This window comes from Prinia subflava, chromosome 11 (assembly GCF_021018805.1).
Source record: "Prinia subflava isolate CZ2003 ecotype Zambia chromosome 11, Cam_Psub_1.2, whole genome shotgun sequence".
NCBI lineage: Eukaryota > Metazoa > Chordata > Aves > Passeriformes > Cisticolidae > Prinia > Prinia subflava.
Window position 1 is genome coordinate 9084870 of NC_086257.1, and position 26657 is coordinate 9111526.

At 43.9% G+C, this 26657-nt stretch overlaps 1 protein-coding gene across 2 annotated transcripts; it reads left to right on the forward strand.

Moving 5' to 3' along the window:
* Positions 1-7148: 7148 nt before the first annotated feature.
* LOC134556128 (guanylate cyclase soluble subunit beta-2-like) lies at positions 7149-26180 on the forward strand. Of its 2 annotated transcripts, XM_063408369.1 has the most exons (17): positions 7149-8276; positions 9120-9889; positions 10717-10790; positions 11762-11856; positions 12050-12210; positions 12618-12717; positions 13801-14021; positions 14109-14214; positions 15885-15988; positions 17398-17614; positions 19509-19829; positions 20544-20692; positions 22883-23029; positions 23312-23466; positions 24888-25102; positions 25191-25313; positions 26022-26180. In XM_063408369.1, the coding sequence occupies exons 2-17, from the start codon at positions 9509-9511 to the stop codon at positions 26171-26173; spliced, it is 2721 nt and encodes a 906-aa protein (XP_063264439.1). In that variant the 5' UTR covers positions 7149-8276; positions 9120-9508; the 3' UTR covers positions 26174-26180. The 2 variants fall into 2 exon arrangements, with proteins under 2 accessions (XP_063264439.1, XP_063264441.1); XM_063408371.1 differs by lacking the exon at positions 9120-9889.
* Positions 26181-26657: the final 477 nt, after the last annotated feature.

Sequence of the window (26657 nt, forward strand, 5' to 3'; positions counted from 1 at the left end):
ATTACTTTATGCACCAAGTGCTCTGGTACTGGATGGCTGTTGAATAGCTCTGCCTTGTCTTCCCTTCTTTTAAAAACCGTGTAAGGAAATATTTGCCATACACAGAAGACACAGGAATCACAGGAACAATCCTGAATGTAGGATGGATTTTCAGACCATCATGCTATAGGCATTACTTGCTAGAAGAGCCCAAAGCCTGGGCAGTTCTCATGACCTTGCTGCTTGTGGCCAGTCACTGTTTTGGCATCAGAATATTCCATTGTTATTCCCATCTCTTTTCCCCAAAGCATGGAAATCAAGGCATAGAGTTGAGGATGTTAGCTTATGTTGGAAAAACAGCTTCAAAAGGTACTCTAATATTTCTTACCCAATTAACAATTCTCTCACTTTTAGGCATGGAAGCAGGAAATGATATCTTCTCTTTAATCCCATTAAAGAGATCACTCTTCCACGTGAGAAAAGAGGTGTCACCTAGAACCCCAGCAAGTTTCATACATAAAGTAGCATTAGAAATTTTGATAGCTGGATGTGCCATAGGGAAAAATGAGGAATTAAACTGTTGGCTTACGGGCAGCAAATGGAAGTCTGGGAAGCAGTGGAAGCCCATGTAACTTAGACTCTGTCATCCTAATGGCCAATCCCTGAAAAGCCTTGTCACTATAGACTTGGGCTGGCTTTACCTGTGATACTCATTCCTGCATCTCTGCATCCAACTGCAGTTCAGAGTCTAGTAACTAGCCTGTACACGTTACTGGACAGCAGGATTATTGTTGTTTTTAATGTGTTACACCATCAGGCAAGCTGTTGGGACAGAACAGCTGTACAAGTTGGAGCTAGCCTCCTCCCAATTAACTGCTTGATGGTTCTGCTTCTCAGTTAGAAGCTCATGTCTTGCCACCTTTGCATTTGTACTTGCTTATTTCAGCTAATAAAAATGGGTCCAGAGTACTGGTCTGATGGCCAGAAGCTCTGGAGTTACATGCTGGATTCATCATCCCTTGTCCCATTGCACATTGCACTGCTCTTCTGTTTTCCCCCCAGGAAAATGTGGACATCACCATTCACCTGCATTACAAGCACCACTTGTGCAAGGCTTTGAAGAGAGATACAGCATACTCTGGTATTTGATGTTGACTTTATAAAGTACTCACACCCATCAAGAATGGATAAAATTAAAATTTTAGAGTGAATTCACAAATTAGTTTTAATCTATTTCCCACAAACACTTCACTGTCAAGAAACTGGGGTCCTTCATGTCCTTCAGGCTCTTCCCCTGCCTGGCAGTCTTTCCTTGCAGCTCACACCCACTGTGATGGCCACACTGTGCAGCACAGATTTTCCCAGTCAAGGTTCAATTGGAGCTGGTTTGTTTGCATTGCAGTGCTTCAGAAACACCCTGCTTCCCCACAAGACTACTCTGTCAGAGTAAGGAACAGAAGGGAGAAAAGAAAGGGGAAACTAGCCAAGCAGCAAGAAAGGAGGGGAGCAAAGCCCCAGCCACGCACCTTGAGGGGCTGCAGGCGCTGCTGTGCAGGGAAGACAAATTGCTCCAGCAGCAACGTGATCCTGCATGCTTTGAAAGGGTTCCATGCACACAAACTGCAGCATGCTGCTGGCCACACAGACAAATGCAGAGGCTCTGCTGAGCCATGTAATTCTGTGCAGCCAAAGATAGCTGAGCTGCAGTTCGTGCTGCAGTAGAGCTCCTGTTTTACACGTGTACACATCATCCCACTGCACTCATTCCACAGCCAGCTCCCACACTAACTCGTGTCCCTCCACCTCCATGAGAGGCTGGATTTCCCTTCTTTCAGCAGGGAAATCCAGCATCAGTCCTGGTCATGACAAAAAATGGACCAAAGCTGGCATTCACACAGCAATAAGAGGTTAGCTGTGCTTGCAAACCATTTGTGTAAAGGCCAGTGATGTCCAGATTTGGGCAGCTTTCTGCCACACCCATTGTGAGGTCAGTGCCAGTTTCCCAGTGTGTGACACATTTACACTGGAGCATGGCACACACATACATTAATTGTCTGCTTCTGATCCTACTGGTGGCCCAGAGATGAACACAAACAATTTATCTTGCTTCTTGGGGAGATCTTACACTCTTTGTCAAGTTCTTTGTAGCTACAACTAAACTGCTTCATCAGTCTAGGGCAGAACTAGTTCAAGCAGACTAGACAGGGGTGCAGATATAGGTTCTTATTCTAAAAAAAAAAATAGCCTTTCAACACAGCTACTCCCTAGCCTCAGAGACACACTATATAAAACCAGTTTTGATGAAACCAAGATGGTTCAAGTCAAGAAAGGAAAGTGCTGGTTTTGGCAAAATAAATTATCAGAGGAAAAATCAATCTCAAGGGAAATGCTGGAGATCTCAAATACTTGTAGCTTCACATTTACATTAAAACCCTCAAAATCTCAATTTTAGTATATCTAGTGTTTATATCAGTGCAAAGCCAAGCAAAAACTAGAACCAGAATAAAGACCACTATTGTCTCCAAACTAATCTGCAAGACTTATTAGATGGCTACAGCAGAGGTCAGAAAGGTGAAGTGCATTTTCCATAGCTAGCCTAAGCTAGAAAAACTTTTTTTATTATTGCTAGTTTACAGAAAGGTATTTTCTGTTCCTGAGGATGTGTGACAGCAGAAGTCAGAGCAATAGTTGAGACCGTGTGGTGAATCTTTTTAAACACCTAATTCTGGCTGTTTTGGCTCTGTTGCTTTGATTGGAGAGGGAGGAAAGGACTTTCCTGCCTTACAATATAAATTCAGTCTATACAAATACACAGGGAAGTCAGAAGACAGAGTAATCATCAGCAAGCACCAAAGGGGTCATTTCTCAGGTTTTCTTGGTAGTATAGATTTTAGCTCTTGTCCTCTCTGCACAACAGCTCAACACACTGGGCCTTTCAAATTTGTTCATTGTTGGTTGGATGGAAGTGGGTGGTTTAAGGCTGAAAGGAAAATTACAGAGATTTTGGGGTAATCTTCTGAAGGGATTTGCCAGGGTGACAGCCACTCCCCCCATTACGTGATCCAGCTGCCCTCCAAGTACAAATGTCTGGCTAGTCAGGTGCTGGTTAGATCATCACCAACACCTCCGGTTTCGAAAGGAGAGATCAAAAAGGAGATTGCAGTTGTAGGCAGAGACAGAGGAAACACAGCTACCTCCAACTGCTTCTCACCAGTTGCTCTCAGCTAGTCTCTGAGTTTCTCCTCCCCTCAGTTCACCCTACCAGAGACAGGTGTGTCACTTTAATTTTCCAGCTAACCCAGAAGAGCTCATTACAAAAAATAAAGCTGCTCCAACATCCAGCAAGCACCTGTCATTTTCCTCCCTGCTGATCACAGCATTTCTCCCCGAGCAGGAGGAATAGGAACCATCATCCCTTTGTGCCTTTAGAGACAAGTGACACACACTGGGCACAGAGGCAAGCACTTCATGCTTTCAGTCTTCCTTTTCCTTTCACTTTACTAGAATTTACATTTCTTCCTTAGAACTCACATTTTTAAAAGTCATTAGCCATTCTGGATTTAACATTTATAAACTGCTGCCCAAGAGCCCTTCTACATGACAAATCAACAAAAACCTTGAACCTCTTTTGTAGTGCCGTCACAGATATCCACTTGGACTTTCCAGAAGAGTTTACTACTCCCTATTTAGCATTCCCTACTAAATTATAAATTTTGCTTCTCTTGCTTAAACAAGGGAATTGTTTGTTGTATACTTCCTCCTTTTCATAAAGGGCTTTGCTCAGGGCTTTGTCAAAGCTCAGGTCCAGTTCTTCTTGGGGATAATTGAAGCTGTTGTCCTCTGGAAACTCAGACCTAAAACTGTAAAATAGTTTGTCCCTAGTGATAAAAAAGGATATTAAACTTCACCTTTGCACAGAATGGATCCAAGTATTTTTTCAAGATATCACATGGGATATAGTTCACAGATTCAGTTCAAGCAAGGAAAGCAGAGTAAACATGTATTTGGTAATAAGGGTATGAGAAATCTAAGCATGCTGTATAATTAATATTATTGCAAAATATTACTTGGAGGAGTACAAGCAACAAGGAAGCTGATTGTTACCTCTGAAGCACCAGGACAGCATCAGTGGTAGGTGCTCCAGTGGGAAAGGGCAGCCAAGGAGAAAGCTTGCTGGAGCATCAACATATTCAATAAGATTTGCAGAATAACAGTTAGAGGTCTTAATAGGCACAGGAAACCTGGGCCCACTTCTTAAGCAAAAAACCCAGATATTTATTATGCCACAATGGAGGATATCTAGCTTATAATTTCCAAAAGTAAAGTAGGAATCTCTTTACAATATGAAAGAGAAATAAAGCTACAGCCAGCATTTACCATTTGTTGTTATCAGGGATGTGCTGCTAAACTGCTTTGGGTTCTTGAACTGGGTCTGTGGAGATTTTGAGTTACATGGCAGAGGATAGGTGACATGAATAGTCCAGGAAAGGTCCTCTCTTCAAATCACAGGGGAGGGACACTGTTGAGATGGAAGGGAAATACCCCACAGATCCCTCAGATACTCCTTGTTTAGCAGCACATCCTGCACAAGCTGGTACTACACTATTTCTTCATTTGGTACAAGCACCTTGTAATTTGGAGTTGCATTTCCAAAGGCACAAGATGCCATAAAGTGATCAGACAGCTCCATGGGCTCCTATATCGGAGCTACAAGGCTGGAGTACAATACAGATACAATAGCAGAGCACCAAAGATTGATGAGCCTCAGCTTTTACCCATTTTTGCATTATTCTTCACTGCATTCTTCCAGTCTCCTGGATAACTGTGCCATCTGTGAGCTGTAGCTGAAATGAGCCTGGCCCAGGCAGTTGAGACAAGTGATTCTTTGTAGCTCATTGCAGTGATTTTACAGCTGGAACCATTTCATTAACTAGCAATCAGAGGGGAATAACACAAGCAATGAGCTATTTTCTTTGTAGAAAACAAAGACATTGCATGCTAGCTCTTGAGTGTGAGTAGCCATACAAGAAGCAAGCTAAAGAAAATACTCAGAGTTGATGCCTAGAGAGGCTGACCTGGAACAGAGGCTAGACAGAGTTAAAGAATGAAGCAGGTATTTATTGAAAGGCCTTAAAAGATACACCTTGGGCAGTACAAGAGCCTGGCCAGGGCTGCACCCAAGATGGACCAAAGACAAGTGCAAGATGGCCGGTCACAAGCTTTCACACTTTTGTAAGTTTTGATCCATTTACCTATTGGGGTCAATTGTCCAATTACAGCTTCAGGTTATGAAGTCCCATCCTCCTGGTTTGCACTCTTCAATTCACCTTTGTTTATGCTTTTTATGCCTGAGGCTGTGGTGGCTGTCCTTGGTTCTCAAGCTGGAAAAGGATTGTTTAGTTTAACTACCCTATGAAGAGAACTTACTAATACCTAATATGAAGTTCAGAGTTACACACCAAGGCAGCACAGAATCTCAAAAATATGAAAGCTAAAACTTAAGATGTCAGAGGAGCATGCACAAAGGCTTTAACCATAAAGTTCCATGCAAATGTACCTCCAGGGCCTGTTTCTCCTTTGCAGGAGACATTTCCAGGAATGCAGCTGTGACTCCCACGGACTGGAGGAGTGCTGAGGAAGGGGAGCACCAGGGGGAGCACACACAGGGACAGCAGAGCTCCATGGCAGCAGGCATGGAAAGCCAGGGGAGAGAAAAGGAGCGATGCCAGTGACCATCCAGTTCTTGGAGGAATCATTAATTTCCTCAGTTCCCTCTCCACCTGTGTGTTCAAAGGCACCTGTGAATAGGTTTTGGACCTGAGCTGGTGGCTTTTTCCAACTTAATTCCCGTTTAAAATATTATTGATGGCCTCCTATCTCCAGCTCAGCTTAACAGATAACCAGAGGAGCTGGGGTTTTGAAAGCTTTTGTGAGGACAAAGCCTGCACTTGTGCAGTTTCACTGTTGTTGAGTTAGTCTACACTAATGTCATTTAAATTTTGCCCAGGGTCTTTAATAAGATTTCAAATATAACTGCTGGGGGTTTAAAATATGTGTTTTGAAAATTGGAGCCATCCAAACTATGCAGGACAGCACATCTCCTGTGTTTATTTTTATTCCTGATCTAGACTCTGCATCAGCTGTCTTCATGGTTTGGTGGTGTGAAGTACTGGAAGCCTACCAATGCATATATATATATATATATAAAACTTCCTTTTTGGTTTACATCAGTAGAAGGACAGATTCTTTTTCAATTTGAGTCACTAAAAAGTCACTGTGCAGGCTAATTTAAGAGAAATGTGAACACATGATATCTGAACAGTGGATGTGAGGCTGTGTTTGCAGGACTAATGCTGAAAAGGCCAGCATCCTCTGGGGTCTGTGGTAGGAGACAGTGCTGGCAGCCACTTGGAGAAAGGATTCTGTTACTGCTGTGGTATTTTGGGCTCCAGGGTGCAACGTTCAGAATGTGCTCTGCTCAGACAGTCATGGCAGGAGCCCCTCCACCATGGCAACCCACATATGACTTTGCATTGTTGGTAATGAACACACAACAGAGAGAAAAAGATGAAAAAGGAGGATGGCCTTGCATACACAGACCGTGACGGTCTATGACTGCATTCTCCAAGGCTGTAACCAGGAGTTATAAATTGCTATATTGCGTATTTTCACCTCTCATCTAATTGAAGAAACAGTGTATATAGCTTTGCAGATGGCCCATTTATTTTGCTGAACTACCTAGGGCTCAAGGATGCTGTTTAGAACTAACTGGGTACAAGAACAACAGAGGCCAGGGGAAATTGGCTCTTGATGAAATCAATTGTCAGACCTTTTTTGCAAGGCCACAGCACCTCCCTTCTGAATTAATGGACCTTTTGCCACAAAGGCAGAAAAAATATAAGGCACACTTACTCACAAACTGCCAGAAATGTTGCAGAATTTTACAGCAGCACAGTCCTCAGGCTGCTGTTTGGATATCAGCACTGGATGCTGAGTGGGCTACAGGAGGAAGGAAAGGCTATGTGCAGGTGCAGTCCATGGAGAACTTTCCAGACACATTTCACCTGAAGGTGTCCTGTGCCCTCGGCAAGAGGCTCATCCTCTCAGGGGAATTCCAGTGTGCAGTTCTGTCTGAGCCTAACCCTATCCACCCTGTGTGTTCTAGGAAGCAAGAAACCCTCCAAAACCAAAGCCATCCTGCTCCAGCCCCCTCCACATACCCAAATATACCTGCTCTGCTGCAGCAAGTGGCAGGCTGGGCAATGCCACATCTCTGCAATGAGGCCCAGTATTGTCTGGGAGACCTGCATGTGCTGTGCCAAGGGAGACCTGAATCACCATCACCAGAGCACAGCAACAGATTGGAGAGGGGAGTATTGTTTTCTTCATTTTACACAGAGTGGGCCGAGACACAGAAACATGTTGGATGTTGTCTTCGATTAAAGACTGGTGGTTATACACAGAAATAGTTGCTGATTTCAAAATTCAACGAAGTATTGATTATATTGCCAAAGGAATAAAGGATCCCTAGTCACATCAAAAGTGTATTATAATTTTTTTATCTCTTGATTTATTTTCTTTTACTTGGAAGGTTTCTGTTATCCAGCTTGAGATGACAGAGGTGACTCAGGACACATTATGGGCCAGGGGCTGTGAAGGATGAGCAGCCTAATGACCCACAAAAACTTGACTTGAAGATTATTTACCCAAATTTCTCTCATTTTCTATCACAAACAGACCGGAAAAAACCTAATAGAATCAATTCACTAACCAAAGGAGGGCTAAAGCAATAATAAACTCAACTCCAGTATGATTTACTTTTACAATATAGATGTAGTATATAGGTACTAATGTGAGTTTTGGATAACTTACCTGAATTGCATCTCCAAATCTTTTTGATAATTGCTTTGCTACTAAAATCACTGTATTGCTTATTTAGGTGTCATACAATGAGAAAAAGAGAAGATACTAAAGTACTAGAAGAGAGGATACTAAAGTTCTTACTGTAATTGCAAATCTCACCAGTGACTCAGATTTTATAAACCTTAAAATGAGTTTCATTTCTGTATAATAGAAATTAATTTATAAATGGATGGCAGTAAGCATACCTATACAATTCTTAGATGATATGGTGTTTATTCCCCTCAGGTGCTGCTGGCTGAGCTGTGGGGATGAGTCTGTCAGTCCAGAACCACCTCCTGCCCTGCAACAGCCATGGATGCTCCTTGGAATCACAGCATGGAGAGAAAACCAGGAGACAGGCCATCTGCTGTGCTGGCCAATGCTAGCTCCAACAGGTGCGTGTTTGAACAAATATTTGATATTGTCCAGGAAATACAGAGGGGTTTGTGTACATGTCTCTGTGCTAAACTACTCCTCTACACATAGCACTGGGAATACAGCAGGGCATGGGCTTTTGTCAGTTCTCTTCCCCTGGGCCTGGCTCTGACCAGGCTGTGGCTCACAAGGCAGCTCCTGAGAAGAAATTCAGTTTATTATCCAGGAGGTCACGGGAGAGTCACTGGTGGTGTGGCACAGAAAGGCTGTGGAGAGCTTAGAGGAGGCTGTGGGAGGGCAGAGCCAGCACAGGGCTGGTGGGAGGGCTGTGATTGCCAAACAATCAGCACTTCTGTAGCCTGGTGTGCAGGGCTTTAGCCCAGACTTTGATGTGCCTGTTGAACACACGCAGCACTGGAGGGCTGAGGATCAGAGACAGATCCTCAGAGCCACGAGCACAGTTCTTTAGAATCACCACACCAAGAGCAAAATCCTGCCAGACAGGCACAGAGCTGGCTCAATACACAGCCCCCTACAGCGTCCCACAGCCCCTGCACCAAGCAGCAGCAATGAGGTGGTGGCACAGGGCTTTCAGCATCCACAGGGCCGCCTCTGCCAGTCTGGCTGATGGAGGACAGGAGCTCATCTTTAGCAAGGGGAGAGGAGTTTTCCCCAAATAGTTCTTCATTGTGTTCCCTAGGGACTCTCGAATCACTCAAATCTCTCCCTATACAAATAATTATTTTAAAAAACCCCTAGGAAATGAGATAACTCTGCCAAGCATCAAACCCCATGAATTCATTGCACTCAACACCAATCACTCTGCTCCTGGTAACATCCCTGCTGCTGTCCTTTCCTCTCAGAAGGCTGGGTGGCTGCAGACACAGCCTGGATGATGGCAGCCACATGCAGGGAGCTTCACCTGCTGCCTCTTGTCAGGCCTCGGGCAGCAACTCTCAGCGCGGTAGCAACTGAATGGAAAGTGCTGCTTCTCCCTACGAACCTCCTGCCCTTGGGTAAGGGTGGCTATTGACTATTTCTGCCCCTGCTCCGCTAAGGGCAGTTCTAAGAAACCCTTGGCGAGAAACCTCCTCCGCTCCTGTCCCTCTCCCGGCTCCTGCCCTCCGGAGGCTCGGCCCCGCTCATCCCGGCCGTGCCAGGCGGTGCCCGGCCGGGGCTGGCCGCACCACGTCCCGCCGGGCAGCGGGAACCGGGACCGGGACCTGCGGTGCGAGCTGTGGTCGTGCCGGCGATGCCGCGGCCCCGGGACGCTCCTCGGCAGCACTCGGAACTCCCGACACAGCCGCAGCTGCGGGGAACGCGCCTCTGCTGCGGAGAACAGCCGGAAAACAGCCGAGCCCGAGGGGGGCGCGGAGGGGACCCGGCACCGCTCGGCGCCGCTGCGAGCGCCGGCGGCGCCGCCGTGCCAGCGCCCACCGGGCACCAGCGGGCACCAGCGGGCGTCACCGGGTGCCACCGAGTGTCACCGGTGTCACCGAGCGCCACCGGGCACCACCGGGCGTCACCGGGCGCCACCGCCGCGGGCGAGCGCGGCGGGGCCGGGCCTGGTCGGGCCGCCGCCCCCCGGGCCGGCAGCGGGCGGCGCGGCGGGACCGGCGGCAGCGGCAGGATGGTGAGCGGGGCGGCGGGGCGGGACAGACAGACAGACAGACAGACAGCTCCTGCCGGGGACCGACAGATAGACAGGTAGTGCTTGTCGGGGACAAACAACTGCGGCCGGGATCAGACAGGCAGCCCCTGCTGGGGACGGACAGACACACAGACGGACAGCCCCTGCCGGGGACGGACAGACAGACGGACAGCCCCTGCTAGGGTCAGACAGACAGGCAGACGGACAGCCCCTGCTGGGGACAGACAGACAGACGGACAGCCCTTGCTGCTGGCTCCCAGCCCGAGAGCAGGGGCCGAGCGCCTGGCGGAGCAGGGCGCTGACCCGCAGGCTTTGTGCCGTCCGGCCCGCCCCGCGCTCGGGCTGGTGCCGCTGTGGCAGCGCTGCTCTTGCGGCGTTTCCCCATCCCAGCGCGGCTCTGTCCGCGCTGCCGCAGCGGCCGCGGCACGGCCGGGTCAGCGCGGCTGCCGCAGCCGTGCGGGGCTGCTGAGCCCGGGCTGCAGCGCCCGGCCCCGGCCGCAGCCCCGGCACACGGCACACGGTACCCCCGGCGCCCCCGGCCGCGCCTCGGCTCCTCTGCAAACACCACCGAGTGCTCGCTCTCTCTTGCCGAACGCTTGTGAAACGCTGAGGAGAACGCTGCGCTGTTTACTGAAAGATGTAATGTCTGTCCAACATTATTACTTTCTCCTTAGGCCGTCAAGCATTATTACTTTTTCTCCTGCAGTGTAAAATCAGCAGAGCAGTCTGAAATGCAAAAAGGTGGCGTGTTGGGGCAATGTGTGAAAAACCAGTACATCTCCTCCATGTTCATATATTTGCTTTTGCAGTATGGATTTATAAACACGTGCCTGAAGTCTTTGGTGGTTGAAAAGTATGGTGAAGAGACATGGGAGAAATTGAGGTAACGTGTTCCCAATAAATGTAGTGCATTGCAAGAAAGTGCTCAGGAATTCAGCAGCAGGGGATAGATTTTCTTATTGGTAAATGGTAGCTGATGTGTATCTCAAGCAATTATTAGGAGTAACTAGCAGGGCAAAAGCAAGAGTTTCTTGCCTTGTAGCACTTCATCCTCTGATACTAATTTGTCCCAATTAATTTGTCATATCAGATAATTAAAGATGACATTTAGTCTTATAGACAATTTTGCAATAGACTCGCTGGCTCACTGTGACAACATTGAGAAGTAATTACACTGAAAAAATGTCATCCTTAATATAAAGTCATTTTAATTCCAGTACTCAGAAAAGCACGTAATCATAGAATCGTAGATCATCTGATTCCAATCCTGCTGCCATGAGCAGGGAAACTTCCACTGGACCAGGTTGCTCCAATTCTCATTCACTCTGGCCTTGTATCATCTCTGGCTTTGTCTTGTTTTTAGGAGCTTTATGGTATTTCCAAGATACATAAATGATACTTAGATGCCATATAATCCATCTGCCTATATTATCATCTATTGAAGCCAATATAAAAAAATCAGCCGGTTTGGGGAGCCCCAAGATCTTGGTATTGTGGCCACACTGAACAACACACCAGTAGACAGAAGACAAACTAAGATTCCACTTGCTCTAGCACCCCACAGTATGATGTCCTAATCCTTGAAAGAGTTTACTGTAACACCATAATGTGAAGTAGCAGAAACCAAGGTGGACACCACACCAAGCTGGACATTCAGCCACGTTAAAGCAATTTAATTAAAGGAATTTAATTTAATTACATCATTAGGTGAAGTAGTATGTTTCAATATAACGCTTGAGGAGGTTGAGGAGTGCATTCACTGCAAACAATACTCAAAAAATGCCAGTTGGGTCACCCAAGCATGTTGTATGTAGAGCACTGCTCTGACCAAGAATATTGTCTTCTCTGTTGTAGGCTGCAGGCTGGAGTCCAGGATTCTTTCTTGACTTTTGAGGTTTACAAAGATGAGATCACAATGCAGCTTGTCGACAAAGCCTGCAAAGTATTAGGTATGTGTTAGCATGCCTCAAAAATGGATAATCCTGGGTCAAGCCTGAGACTGCAGCCCAGGTTTTGTCTCTTGTGCCCTTGGGAATGCCTTCCCTATGTTTCAAATTTTCTGCATTCAATCTTAATCCAGCTGACAGCATTGTGAGAACTTCCAAGCCTTTCTTATTCCTTAAGGTTTCTTTATTTTGCCAGGTGTTCCTGCTGACATTGTTCTGAGGGAGTTTGGAAAGTATTTCTTTGAATTCTGTAAGCGCTCAGGCTACGACCACATGCTGAGGACACTGGGTGGAAATCTCTATGAGTTCATAGAGAACCTGGATGCCTTGCACAGCTACCTGTCCCTTTCTTACCAGGCAAGTCTGAGTAACTGCTGAGCAGGTAGGGATGGACTCTGCCAGAGTTCATAACACAAGGCACAGCATCTCATAGGTGTGAATAAATAATGGATAAAATCACCAAAGCCTGTTCTCTTCTGCTATGCTCTGAAACAGATTACTCCAAATCTTAGGACAATTTCTAAAAATGATTGGTTTTGACTAGTCCTCAACGTTAGGTATTATTTACTACATTGGCTCTAATGCATAGCAGATTTTTCTTCACAGGTGAGAATATTTAATTTTCTGTTTTTCAGCTTATTTACATTACAATTTATGTTATTAAGGCACGAGATGCTTTTGTACAAGTGGAATTGGTCAGTAGACTTTTTCAGAAAAAAGATATTGAAGTTTTGGTTTTGTTTGTTTTTTTTTTTTTTCCTCAGGAGATGAATGCACCATCTTTTAGAGTAGAAAAGAATGAAGATGGGTCAATGCATTTACATTACTATTCAGACAGAAGAGGTCTGTGCCATATTGTGCCAGGTAATGAGACTAAATGCAGAATACAGATCAATGCAGTAGATATACAGAGTAATCATATGTTTGCAGGTGCACTCAGAGTTCAGTATCTTTTTTCAGACGAGGCCATGGAATTGAACCCTAGCAGAGTTCAGTGTCCACACACTTGAACTCAGTATTTCCCTACTGCCTGATCACTCCTAGCTCCCAGTAACTTCTATCAAAATTTATTGTATGGCAACCCAGGCCATAAATGTCCATTCTTGCTATATTTCCTCCCTGGAAGAAAAAATAAGTTCATGATGTGTATTGTGTCTGTTTATGAATTCTCAATGACTCGTGCTTATTAAATTACAGTGAAGTAGAAGTTCTAGTTGAGTTGAAGACCTTCATCCACCCTGTAGAACATCCAGTCTGTAAAACTCCTACTGAACCCTGCTCCAAACTGAATCTTTTACCAGCATTAACCAGAATCTCCCGAGCTGTACTTGTGCAAGCATTAGAGAGCTATAGGTCTGTAAGAGACAATCATGTTCCTTGCTTTCATGAATTTCTGAATTTAGAAGTTATCAGAACGTCCCCCTTTGTCAAGACTTATTTGAAGTTGAAAGCACAGAATTATTTGCAGTTTCAGACAGAGGTTTTGATGTCATTTTGATGTCCAGTATTTTGCCCAATACCTAACCAGAAATGAGAGAACTGATTGTGCATCTGCATGAAAGATATTTCCTTCCTTTCAGAATATAACATTCTTCAATGACTGAAATAGATTGCATAGCAGAATCTCTTTAGACTCCCTTGATGGGAATTTATATCACTGCTCTATGGCTACTTGAGCACATTTTTCAGATATCCTGCTGAGCTGCTCCCAGAGAAAATCAGCGTTTGTCCTCAGCCAAGGCAAAGCAGCAGTAACTTTAAAGCTGACCTCCTATGTGCATATTCTCATCATGGCAATGGTGGCAAGAACGACATGCGTGCTTTCTTCTTCCAGAGTCCTTTGGAAAAGTGATTTCTGAAACAGTGGAATTCCACTGTGGGCCCTCTAAAAGGGGAATTGAAAAGGTTTTGTTCTTGGCAATACCTTGTCTTTTGTTTCCCCTTCAGGAATCATCGGTGCAGCAGCCCTGGATTTTTTTAACATTGAGATTTCAATGAAAATAGTCAATCAAACAGAAGAAGAAGAAAGAACTGGGAAAAAAGAACATATTGTTTTTCTTGTCACTCAAACCCCTCTATTTCCATGCAAGGAAAGAAAAGAATTTTCTTCCTCACCTCAGTGTATTGCTGACTCTGAAAAACAAATTGAGAACCAATTGAATAAAGAGGTATTTTAATATTCATTATCACCATATTACTAAAATATATTTAAAATAAAAATACCCTTGATTTTCCCTTTGGATTTATTTCAACAGGACCTTGAAAAAGCCAAGAGTGCAAGTGGAGACAGAGGAAACTCTGTTTGTCCTGTTAAGAAAAGTCACTGGAAAACATTAAGAGGAATAATCACATTAGGAAAAGGTGAGAGATCATTCAGAGGGAGCTCATCACCATTTCTGAGCCTCTTGAGTTAGAAAGTCAGTGAGCCTCCCTATCCCCACCCACCCATCCATTTTGAAGTTACCATTTATATTTCCTCTGCAACTTTTCAAAATGTTTCTGGTTAAGTTTCTTTCAGTTTGACATTGATGATCAAAGAAAAATTGCAGATAATAAGCATGCTTAGTAATGACAGATACTTAAATGGAATATGAGCTGTCACTTTTGTCTCCTAAACAGGGCTTTCATCTGAAAATTGTTCTTCTATAAAATGCCATTGTGTGGTGAATTTGATTCTTCATTCTCATGTCACTTGGTTTAAGATGCTGAATTTAAAATGTGGTTTTTCACTTGGTAGATACTACTTCTTTCCAAAATTATCAACTGTAGTAAATTTTGAAAGCCAAATTACATCCTCCAGTACCAAAAGTCTACTGCTAATGTAGTAATCTCTGTTCTTGCCTATATGTATTAGATGTTTGTATATGCTTATAAAATGGAAGGAATTTTTCAGTTAGGATCTTTTGATTCCCCAAAAGGAATGAGAACCTAGCTCAGTATTGCCAAGATGTTTGCATTCAGGGATGAGTGAAAAATTTAACTGGTATCAACTGGTGCAGTATCACATGCATTACAAGGGCAGATATACTAAGTAAGAAATTAATACATATTCAAAATAAAATTTTAGCCTACCATTATTACTAAAAATAAAAATAAATTCTTTAGCCGTAAGTGTGAGTTATCAAGAGCCAGACTTTGATAAATTAAAACCCCACACTGACTTTCCCTGAAGCAGTAAGAGGTCTAAAAGCTAGGTTCTATGTTTGTAATATTTTTCACCTATCTCCTGAGTGACTTGAACATTTGCTCTCATCAGAACTTACTGGAGTAACTGTCATAGCCACCTTCAGGGGGAAAGAGAATCACTGGAAGTAATCATCCTCCTGATTCTGGTGGGTTACTGGGAATCCAAGTTCATACCATGAGGGTCAAAGGGTTTGGATGCTTCATTCCAAAGATGAGCTCTTTTGATATTTTACCCATTGTATTCCTTTTACAAAAGTATCTGCTAGTAAGCACAAACTACTCTGTAGACTTGTGACCATTTTGTAAAAAATCTCAGGGTAAGTAAAATAGAAACCAAACAGTAATTCTGTCTCTGTGCTATGGTTTATTGTACATATGGTTTATTGTATAGGAGACTAAAACCCACATCACACTATTTTTTTTCTCTAAGTGTTCCTTTGTAGCTGGCAAAATGTATTAAATCCACTTCTGTGCACATTTCTGTGGGATGTTGCTGTGTTATATTGCTATGGCATCTGCACATTCATAGAGAAGTAACATCTACATTTGTTCATCAGTTGTTCATTCTTATTTTTTCCACATAATTTCATGCATCTAGTGCTCTGTGGTTTTTGTCTGCTTAAGTTTTAAACACTTAGCCAGCTCAGATTAGTTGCTGATCAGCTGTGGGTTACACTGCAGAGCATTTAGCACAGATGTGTGCACATTTCTGGGCCCACACACTGTTTGCTTTGTCCTCACTCACTGTGGTATAGGGTCCTGTCTCACTGAGTGATAGAAAGTAATGCTGATTGGTTTCATGAGGTGCAGCCTGAATTAAAAACTACACATTTATCTCGCCACAGGTAAGCTCCTGAGAGGATTTGATCCTGTTTATCCCAAGAGCCTCTGGATCGACACAAAAACATTTTGCAATGGACTTCCTTTTCATATGGTTTTTGACAAAGAGGTAGGACAAGCTGGCGGTCAGGGCCCTTAGTTTGCATAAACCTTGAAGTAATTTCCCTCTGTTTTGACTGCCCTGCAATTCCCTGCTGCCTGTGCTCTGTGTGCAGTGCACACTCACAGGATTTGCAGAAAGGCTCTGTGCAGGGACATGCTCTGTATCAGAGGAGATAGGAATCCTGCAGATAGGAATCTCCTGTGCATTTATTATTTTACCATGTCTGAAACAGCTGCAGGTATGCCAGCAAGGTTTATTGCAGCAGTCTGTTACCAAAAAGCAGAATTTTTCGAGGTTTCTGGTCGCCTCCCTGTCCCTGGATGTACCAGAGACATGTCCCATCCTTTAAACTGGCTTTGCACTTAGAGTTTTCCCCTCTCCTGCCCGTTCCTAACCTGTCCCAAGGCTCTGAGGGCTTTGCTGGCAGCTGAGGCTCTGTGTCCTTCCTAAGCCCACTCCTCCATGCTTCTGCTGGGAAAGCCCAGCTGCTGCAACCCCACTGGGACCCAAAATTCTCTTTACCTTCTGGGCAGGATGGAGTCTCCCCTCTGGCTGGCTCCCAGCCCACCTGGGTTCCCACCAAGCTACAGCTCCCCTTGCTCCAAACTATTCTCCCAAGAGAATGCTGGCTTCAGGCAGGAGCAAAGAAAGGAGGAGCTGAGGGTGGCACAGCAGAAGGAGGCTGGATACATTCCCCTCAGGGAACATGTTTTGGCATTGTGCTGATTGAGATTCCAGAGCACATAATCTGCTTCATGCCACTGCCCACATCGGCCAAAATACAGAGTCTTAAACCTTTCAAGAAGGCCAGGATGCATAATTTAATCAAATTACTAGTGTGCAAAGAGAAAAGTCCTATCCTACACCCATTACTGGTAGCCAGGTCAGAGCTTCAACAACTGATGATGAGCAGAGAAGAACATTTCTGCAGAATTTAGGAGCTCATGTATGATCAGCAGAGTTAAGGGAAATGACTAAACCTTTACACTGCATTAAGAGAAAGTAACCCATGGCATCTATTAGAAAATTAATATTTACCAAGGGGTTTTATGCCAGAGTTATTTCCATTTTGGAATACAAGACACTCTGGTATCTAATTTTCTCCTGCAGCTACCTGTAAGGCTGTTTGTGAGGGCTGTATAAATGCAAGCAGGGATAACAACAGGTAGTTTGGGGTTTTTTTCACAACTGACAGGAAGGAACATTTTAATAACAACATTCCTTTTTTGGGGCTTTGTCTTGCTGAGAAGGGCATGAAATCAGTAGTGCTGACAAGGTAGACACTTTGCTCAGAGAGAAGCTGTGTGCTGTAGAAAGGCTAAGTGTATGGAAATGTATAAACAGTGATCAGCTGTTGCTTGGTCTAAACCCAAAGGGATGTAAATTGTAATGTTGGTCCATATTTTGTTTTTAAGCTCAAAGTGAAGCAAGCTGGGGTGAGCATTCAAAAAATTGTACCTGGCCTTCAGACCATGGGCATCAGCTTGGATCAGTACTTCAGGATCGTTCACCCAGAAGTTCCCTTCACCATCTCCAGCATTCAGAAATTCATCAACAGCCAGTTTGTTTTCCAGACTAGAAGAGAGATGATGCCTGAGTCATGGAGAGAGCGGCCAATGCTGGAGCTAAGAGGTACTCCACTCTTTCCAAGAGCCTGAGTGCTCCTGTTAAATCAGGAATAATGCTGAGGTGCACTCCTGACCTCACTCAAGTCCTGTAAATAGCCTTTGGGCTGTGAGGAGATTAGATGGTTCTGTTTAGAGAAACAGTAGATGCTTGTACACAAATTCTGCTGTCACCTCACCAGATTTTGAAGTCTTTCAGTCAGAAACAACAACCCTGCTCCTGTTTGCAAGGCTTAGAAACAGTTTGGTTTTCTGATGCTGCAAAATCCACATGTGAATACATGATTTGTTCTTAATTTATGCCTTTGAGGGGAATTATTTGCTACTGGCTGGGTTTCAAATGTGATTAAAAATAGATTAGTTCCCTGTGCTTTTATGTTTTGTAGCACATTTTGAGGTTCTAATTTCTGTCTTCACACACCCCCCCAAAGCCACGTAAGAGTTTACCAGTTAAAATTATCTCAGCAAAAAAGATACTGTATTTGCTTTATTTTTACTGAGAGGACTGAATATGGGATGATCCTCTGCTTGGTGCAATTAACTATAATGACATTTGGTTTATTGTTCTGTGACTTCAGTTTTTCTTTTCTGAACTATGTAGTGTGACCTAATCCTCTCTTGTCTTCTTTCACCTTTATGTAATGAGTGTCAAATCTTGTTTTCCTGAGATTCAGAAAAAAACTAAGGGTTTAGAGACACCTTGAAAAAAGTAATGCTACCAAAACAAGGAACCTTAACTAGTCATGGGTGCAATTGTACTTTCTCTTATGCTCTAGGGGTTACTTCACATGCATCTCTGATGTTTCAATCCTCTTAGTTTTAAAGCTGTTCATGCAGTAGCCCTGGGGATGAGGTGAGGGAGAAAGAAAGAAATAGGAATTCCCAGATTGCTGTTTAGAAAACAATGATACTTATGAAGCAAGTTAATAATAATAATAGTAATAATAATAATAATCATCGTCATCAGAATCAAACTTCAACCAAAACTCAAAAACCTGTATCTCCCACCAAAAATCTCTTTTACCTTTCAGGCATTTTTGTGTCTGCTTATTTAGATTATGATAGTCACTGAAAGCTCCAATTTCCAGGGAGGAAAGTGCCATTGACTCTATTGGGACACAAACTATGCACTGTGAAATGAAACTTTGAGTGTTTCGCTTAATCACCGTGAGTCTCAGTTCCCCTGTGCATGATTCTGACTGACTGGCACAGAGAACAGCTCAAGAATTAGGAGAGGAGGGGAAATGCAGAGAGGAGCAGACAGGAGAGGAGACATGATGTGAGCAGAGGGGTTCCTCATTAGGAAGAGGGACTTGAATCATAGCAGGCCTCTGCAATGAGGAAGTGACTGCTTCCTGGTCCCAAAAACTTTGTTATTTGCCTAGTGTGTCTTCTCTGAACAAGTCCACCTCAAATTCCTAGGAAGTAAATTCCTGTGGTCATCCAGACCCTACAGAAACCCCCTGTCCTTAGAACCCATCCCCTAGAATGAGCACCAGCAGTGCTGCAGAGCCCTGCCAGCTCCTGTTCCCCGCAGGGCAGATGATGTGGATGGAGTCCCTGCAGTGCATGCTGTACCTGTGCTGCAGGGCAGATGATGTGGATGGAGTCCCTGCAGTGCATGCTGTACCTGTGCTGCAGGGCAGATGATGTGGATGGAGTCCCTGCAGTGCATGCTGTACCTGTGCTGCAGGGCAGATGATGTGGATGGAGTCCCTGCAGTGCATGCTGTACCTGTGCTGCAGGGCAGATGATGTGGATGGAGTCCCTGCAGTGCATGCTGTACCTGTGCTGCAGGGCAGATGATGTGGATGGAGTCCCTGCAGTGCATGCTGTACCTGTGCTGCAGGGCAGATGATGTGGATGGAGTCCCTGCAGTGCATGCTGTACCTGTGCTGCAGGGCAGATGATGTGGATGGAGTCCCTGCAGTGCATGCTGTACCTGTGCTCGCCTCTGCTGCGCTCCCTGCACGAGCTGGAGGAGCGGCAGATGCACATCGCCGACATCGCCCCGCACGACGTCACCAGGGACCTCATCCTGCTCAACCAGCAGCGCCTGGCAGAGATGGAGCTCTCCAACCAGCTGGAGAGGAAGAAGGAGGAGCTGCGGGTCCTGTCCAAGCACCTGGAGGAGGAGAAGAAGAAGACCGAGGCTCTGCTCTACGCCATGCTCCCCCAGCACGTGGCCAACCAGCTGAAAGAGGGGAAGCGAGTTGAGGCAGGTGAATGAGCAGGATGCATTTGGGGGGTGTGATCTGTGCAACAGGAGATGCTGAGAGAGAGATTGGGGTGCTGGCACAGCCCCCTTGCCACTGCCCTGGAGCCCATTCTCTACTTGGTGACATCCATGCATACAAAAATGATTACAGACCCTTCATTTTGCTGATAGTAAAAATTAGGCTATTCCTTCAAAGAAAGCTTTGGAAATTCTTAGACAAAATTTTTCCTTAGGTGGTGAAACGTGGTAGTAGCTGCCCATTCAGTGAAAAAAAATTTCAGTGTTTCAGCAATAATCTGAGATTTTGGTTTTAACATGGGTATACAGGAAAATGAGGGCTCAGAAGTGAGGGGAATAAAGAAAGTGGTCTTTACTATAAAATTTTCTTAGTACCCCTGTGCTGTCCAGTAATGTAGGATCATGATGATTCCCATTGTTATTAAGGGTAGCAATAATAAGCTTAATTTCCCTTTAGTAAGCACATACATGAAATTAGGGATAACAAGCCAAGTCTGTCCTGTATATGATGTACTCAGATGTTTGGATTGTTTGGGATGTGCAGTTATTCTTATATTTGATACACTCTTACACTGACACCTCTCCTTCATCCCAGCACCCTTGTATGACTATTACAACTGAGAGGCCACAGAATGATCTTTTCAGACAGGTACCATGATTGTCCAGCCACTACAAATGCCACTGCTCTTTCTGCCCCCAGGAGAGTTCAAGGAGTGCACCATCCTCTTCAGTGATGTGGTGACCTTCACCAACATTTGTGCCCAGTGTGAGCCTATTCAGATAGTTCTCATGTTAAATTCAATGTACCTGAGATTTGACAGACTCACCACAGTGCATGATGTGTACAAGGTAGGTACTGAAAAAAAAGGCTGCAGAATTTTTTGCACTTTTTTTGTTGTTTGTTTGGGGGTTGGTTTGTTTGTTTTGGTTTTTGTTTGTTTTGTTTTTAAATGTACTTAAATCCTCCTCACCACAGCATGATTGTTGATTAAACCATAAAATATTGCCTGTTTGTAGTGGCCACATAAACTGAAAAACAGGGAGAAGTGGAAATTATTGGACAAGAATGCAATTTCTGTCCTAGGCTAAAGTCTCTTTCCACAATGCCAATACCAGAATGTCTCTTTTTTCATATATCTCCCTCCCTCCTTTCTCCAATGCCTATCCAACATGAATAATTTGTCTAGTTCTTTTATTTGGATCTCTTCTAAATAGGTCACTGTGTCATTGTCTCTTTTGGTGGGAAAAAGCATTATAAACAATACCCAGGCAATAGCTAGACTTTTATTAAATGGAGATCTTCAGCAGTGGTATCATCTCCTGCTAACCCCCACAAGAATCAATTAGACCTAGACTGTACATGTGGTTCCAAACTCTGCTGGAAAGATCAGAGCCCTGGCTGGCCTATAATAAAAGTCTTTTTAACACTTCCAGAGGTTCCTGATTTGATGTGCTGAAGACCAGTTCCTAAGTTTCTGTCTGTCCCCAGCTCATTAAATATTTAGGAAGGCAGAAATAGTAAAGGGTGAAATCCAAATCTCATTCATTCCTTGCTCAGGCAAGGCTTGCAGTTCATCCCACCATAAATTGTACTGGGAAATCAGAAGCATTTCTTCCTTGGCAAGGAATCTCTATTCAATTATTGAAGCATCCAGGATATGGCCCACAGATTTCAGGATAAATTAGCATCATATTCTATCTAAATCATCCATCATAAGTAAATGATCTGTCACTATAATAATCTCCTTTTGAAGCCTGTATATAACTCCTATTAATATTGAAGGAAGTTACTGGGGTATAGAGAGCAAGGATGATTTTACTATTGCAGGGAATTGGGAAAGAAATGAAATAGTGACATTGATCAAAGAAACTTGGCCCAAGCTTATAAACATCTGAAGTTATGAATAAATCTTGTTAAATTAAATCTTCTACTATGGGTGAAAAATAATTAGGGTATCTTATTTGCATTAGTAGTGTTTTACAGTTGTGTTTAATTTGTTACAGAAAATTACTGGCATCATTGTGGGTTTGGCTATCTGATAGAAGGCACAGACAGGAAGACATTCTTTGAGATTGATGTGCTAAACTGTTTTAAGTCATTGTGCTAATGAACAAACTCAAATATTAAATTATGTTTCCACTCTCCTATTGGTGTTAATTTTTAAGACAGCCAATTAGTCTAATCTAAAAGATCTCTTGTTTACTGATGATAAGTGGGCCAGTGAAGCCTCATAAGAGCAGTTTAGAAAATTTCATTACCATGTAACAGGCTTGTACAGTGGATTTTAAACATTTAAGAATTCTCTGTTTCCAACAGGTCTGTTCTATTCCCAGCAAAATTTCTGGTACGGGAACAAAATCCAAAACATTTCTCAGGTACTTTAGCATGTATTTCAAGGAGACTGGATGCCTGAAGGAGGACAAACTCTTCAGCATTTGTCTCACAAGCTGCAGCTGTTGTAGGAAAACAGCTGGTTGTAGGCAAGGATGTTCCCAAATTGTTTAGCTCACACTGTGTCCTGTGACATCCTGGAGGTTCCTTAATTTTATGTGAACCCCTTAATCATAATCAACAGTGAATGGGTTCCCTTGCTTTGTCCTTTTAAAAAATAAATCTCTCTCAAATAAGAAACATGCTTTTGGCACCAATTGTGAATTAGAGCTAATTAATAGCACTCTTCTACCAGGTACCCTCCTGGCTCAGGAGGCTGTGCCTCGGGCCAGCTCTTTGCATACAGGTCTGCCCTGGGTAAGAGGAAGGCAAACAGTCTGAGACTTGCACAGCAGCCCTTTCTCCTTAGGGTCTCTCACACTGATATCTCAAAGTGGGTCAAGTTAGCAGGGACAGAATGCAATGAAATTTTTAGTGTGGAATGAAGGAAAGCATCTTCATCTCAAGGAAACTCATGTGTGCTAAAGCTTTTCAGTGATTGGAAGCATCTTTTAAGAGGAAGGGACAGTTGGTGCAGATGAGAAGCAAACACTAACCTGGGTGAGATACCCCTGGCATGCTCATGTGCTTGTCCCTCTCAATTGAAGGTGGAGACGATTGGAGATGCCTACATGGTGGTGGGTGGGGTCCCTGTGCCTGTGCCCACTCACGCAGAGCGAGTTGCTAATTTTGCCTTGGGCATGATCATGGCAGCCAAAGGAGTACAGAACCCAGTTTCTGGAAACCCTATCCAAGTAAGTTAACACAAAGGTGTGTGTGTGTCTGTCTGCTTCTCGTGCTGAGCTTCTGGTTAAAGTATTGCAGCAGCACCTCAGAGAGCTGCTTTTGACTCCCCTTTGGCTTTGGGCAAGGCTCACGTGGGCACATTTCCATGGAGAGCCTCTCCCTGTGGATATTTGATATCACACTGGTGTCCAGTGTTGTGCTGAGATGAACTTTTCGGTGTCTGAATAGCATTAAGAACGATGTTAAATAACAAGTGCCGTTTTTGGGGGGTGTTTTATGTCTCTGTAAAGATTCGAGTTGGGATCCACACAGGTCCTGTCTTGGCGGGGGTTGTTGGAGAGAAGATGCCTCGGTACTGCCTGTTTGGGGACACGGTGAACATCGCCTCCCGCATGGAGAGCCACGGCGTCCCCAGCAGGATCCACCTCAGCTCCAGTGCCTACCAGTGAGTGCCTGGCATGGCAACCTCCCCTGCTCAAATCCTGCTGAAATCCGCTCACCTTTCGGTGTAGATGGTGCTTGGTCACTCATCTGAGCAGCTTGTAAAGGAGAGTCACTGCTTGTGAAGCGGGGTTTTTTTTCTAATTATTCCAAATGTATTTATATATAGAAGCAGAGGTTTGTGAGTCTCCATCCTAGAGAGCAAAATTAAAAAAAAAAAGTGATAGCTTATTTGGAAATACTGATAAATATAAGTGCTAGAAAGTCAACATTTAGAACAAAATCTCTGATTGACCAGCATAATTTGTAGTGAAACAGTTTTATTTACACTTACTAAGGATTAACTGCATAAACAGCTATTCTCTTCATGCTATAATTTACTTTCCAGAAACTCATGTTCATAAAAAATTAATACTGCATTTTCAAGAACTTTATGTATTCATAAAATCTGTACTCAAGAGTGGAAGCAAAGACAAACTACAAAGGAAGGAGTACAACAACACTGTCTGGGCATATAGGAATGATGTTGGGAAAATGAGAACTCAGCTGGCATTGAAAGGGGCAGCAAAGTTCAAAGGCAGTCAGAGGAGCTTCTGCAGTGTTAGAATATAGACAGGAACATGGAGCTGCTGTGGCAGGGGATTTAGTGACAGTGCCCTGAAGAAAGGCTGATTACTCAAGGCCTCTCTTTGGCATTCACTGATGAGATCTTCAAGGCCCCTGCACCAGGAGGCAGGGCTCAAGGAGCAGGTGAACTGTGAGTGCTGGAGGAGGGTCAGAGCAGGGTGTTCTGAGACATCTCAGTCTACAGAAGCAATGCAGGGAGCAGAAGGGGCCTGAGGTGGTGAGAGCTGGGCCCTGCAGAGCTGCTGGTGTCACTCTGCCAGGCTGTGACTGTGGCACCCTGGCAGCTGAAGAAAGCTGCAGCTCCATGGGAAAATGGCAAGGGGGACACGGTGAAACCGAAGGCTGATCAGTCTCGTGCCAGTCCCAGGGAAAATCAAATGGCCATTTTTAGACACATGCAAAAGGCAATTGGGAATAGCAAGTCTGGATGTAAAATAAATTAGTCAATCATGCTTGACAGACCTGATTGTCTTCTCTGATGAAATGACTGGGGATAATTCTGTCTAGCTGATATTGGCTGCCTCAGCTCTTAATTTCTATTTACTGGTAAATAAGAACCCTCCACCCTACTGAAGTATTTGCCTATGTGATCCATTAATTTTTGATCAGGCTGTATGTGTAAAGCTATGAAAGCACAGCAGGCTTGAATAAGCAGTTGAAATAAATCCTCAGTTGTTAACGAATTGAGACTCTTTTTTCCCAGACTGTTGTGATTTGATCCCTCTGCTCTTTTAAAACATCAGTGTCATTTTCACTTGTCTTGAATTTTCATGTGTCATTTTGCTTCTGATACTTCAGGTGCCTAAAATATAAGAATTTTGAGATTACTGAAAGAGGAGAAATAGAAGTAAAAGGCAAGGGGAAAATGCACACATACTTCCTCATTAGAAATAAGTCTGCAACGGAGAATGAGATTATGGGAAAGCCAATGAAAGATTTAGATTCTGGCCATGAATCTGTTCAGTCCTTTCCAGAAGGCAAGATTGAAACCATACCAAGTTCTCATCAGCCAGGTAGAGTCAACTCGACACATATTTTCCTCCTTGAACAAGTGAACGTTAATACAATCCAATTAAATGTCCTTTCGTGTTCTTCTTTCAGCTACTCAGACTCAGCAAAAGAAGGACCAGACCCCAGCTATTGCAATGAAGTATGTTGATGGTCCCACAGATGCACAAAACAGCCTCAAAAGAAGAAATCAGATGAAAGCTGGAGATTTAACAGGTAGTTTTTTAGTTACCATCTCACAAAGACCACAGGACTAGGAAGTAACTGAGGCTTAATCTTGCAAGTTCTTTATATTCATCTTCTAAATAACCATAGCTTTTCTCAACCCAGAAATTCAAGCTAACATATACACACATTACCCTTCTGCACAGTCTTTAGGACCAGACAAATTTCACCTTTGGAGCAATCCCAGGTGTTGATTGTACACTAGTGAGAAAGAAGCTGACAGAGCTGTCAAACCCCAGACCCCTGTGGGAGTGCAGATAGGATGGATAAACATTAGACAGCTCTTCACAGGGACAGACCCATGAACTGTTCATGTACATGTCTCTTCCTAGGAAAGATGTAGTTATGGGGGAGCCTTCCCAGCTCAGGAGAGACCTCAGTGATGTCTGCTGCAGGAGTCAGAAGGATTTATTGCCATGCTCATGTTCTGTGACCAAAGTTCATTTTCTTTTGAAGTAGCTGATACTGAGAGATAACAGCCATAACAACCTAATTGAATGCAGCAGGTCTTGTAGTTCTATTTATGTGTTTTGTGGATTTTATACAGACTAAATATGTTGCCACTAATTACTAGAAAATATTTTACTGCCTTCCCTCCCACCTGCTTAGATGTGGTGGTTAATCTAGTGTGTGGTGTGCTGAGAAACAGAAACCTCTCTGGTCCCTAAAAACTCACACTGGAGGAGTGTTTCCTTTCAGACCAAACTTGTGATTCCAAAAGCGATGGGAGTCCCCATGGCAACCAGCATGCAGATGAGGGTCCTCGTCCTCCAAACCAGGGAAGAGTCAAACCTGCTGCTGAACAGCCACAGAACAGAAATGTTCGCTCTAATTTTTGCACTTTACTCTAAGTTTCTTATTTTTACATTAAACAGAGAGATTTTATTATGATTTTGTGCATTTTGCTGTTATGGGACTGATTTTGTATATGAGTACCACATGATTTTGTAAAAAAAAGAAAAAAAAAGAAAAAAGACATTTCATCACAGTTTTCAGTAAAACAGTGGAGGAATTTTTTTAAATTCATCTATGTGGGCCATATAATACTGCCAATGGAGAAAGAAACCCTTGCAAGATGCTTTGAAGATGCATTTTCAGTCTGTGCCACATCTTTGAATATCCTTGTGTACAAATCATGTGTTGGTATCTGATGCAGCAGTCGAGAAGGAGGTGACTCATCCAGCCAGAAATATTCCTACTCAAATGAGCACTTGCCATAAAAGAAGCCTTTCCTGAAGTGACCATCTGTCTTGACTCCAGCACAGCCAGCAGCTTCCCCATGTGAGGTTAGCAGTGTTCCACCTGTGTTTTAACTGCAATAACACTTAATTTCTG

Coding starts and splice junctions, on each gene's coding strand:
- LOC134556128 (XM_063408369.1), top strand. CDS start 9,509: ATGCCGCGGCCCCGGGACGCTCCTCGGCAGCACTCGGAACTCCCGACA. Junction 17,615..19,508: donor GCCAATGCTGGAGCTAAGAG/GTACTCCACTCT, acceptor CCTGTGCTGCAG/GGCAGATGATGTGGATGGAG. Junction 23,467..24,887: donor CTCAGCTCCAGTGCCTACCA/GTGAGTGCCTGG, acceptor CTGATACTTCAG/GTGCCTAAAATATAAGAATT.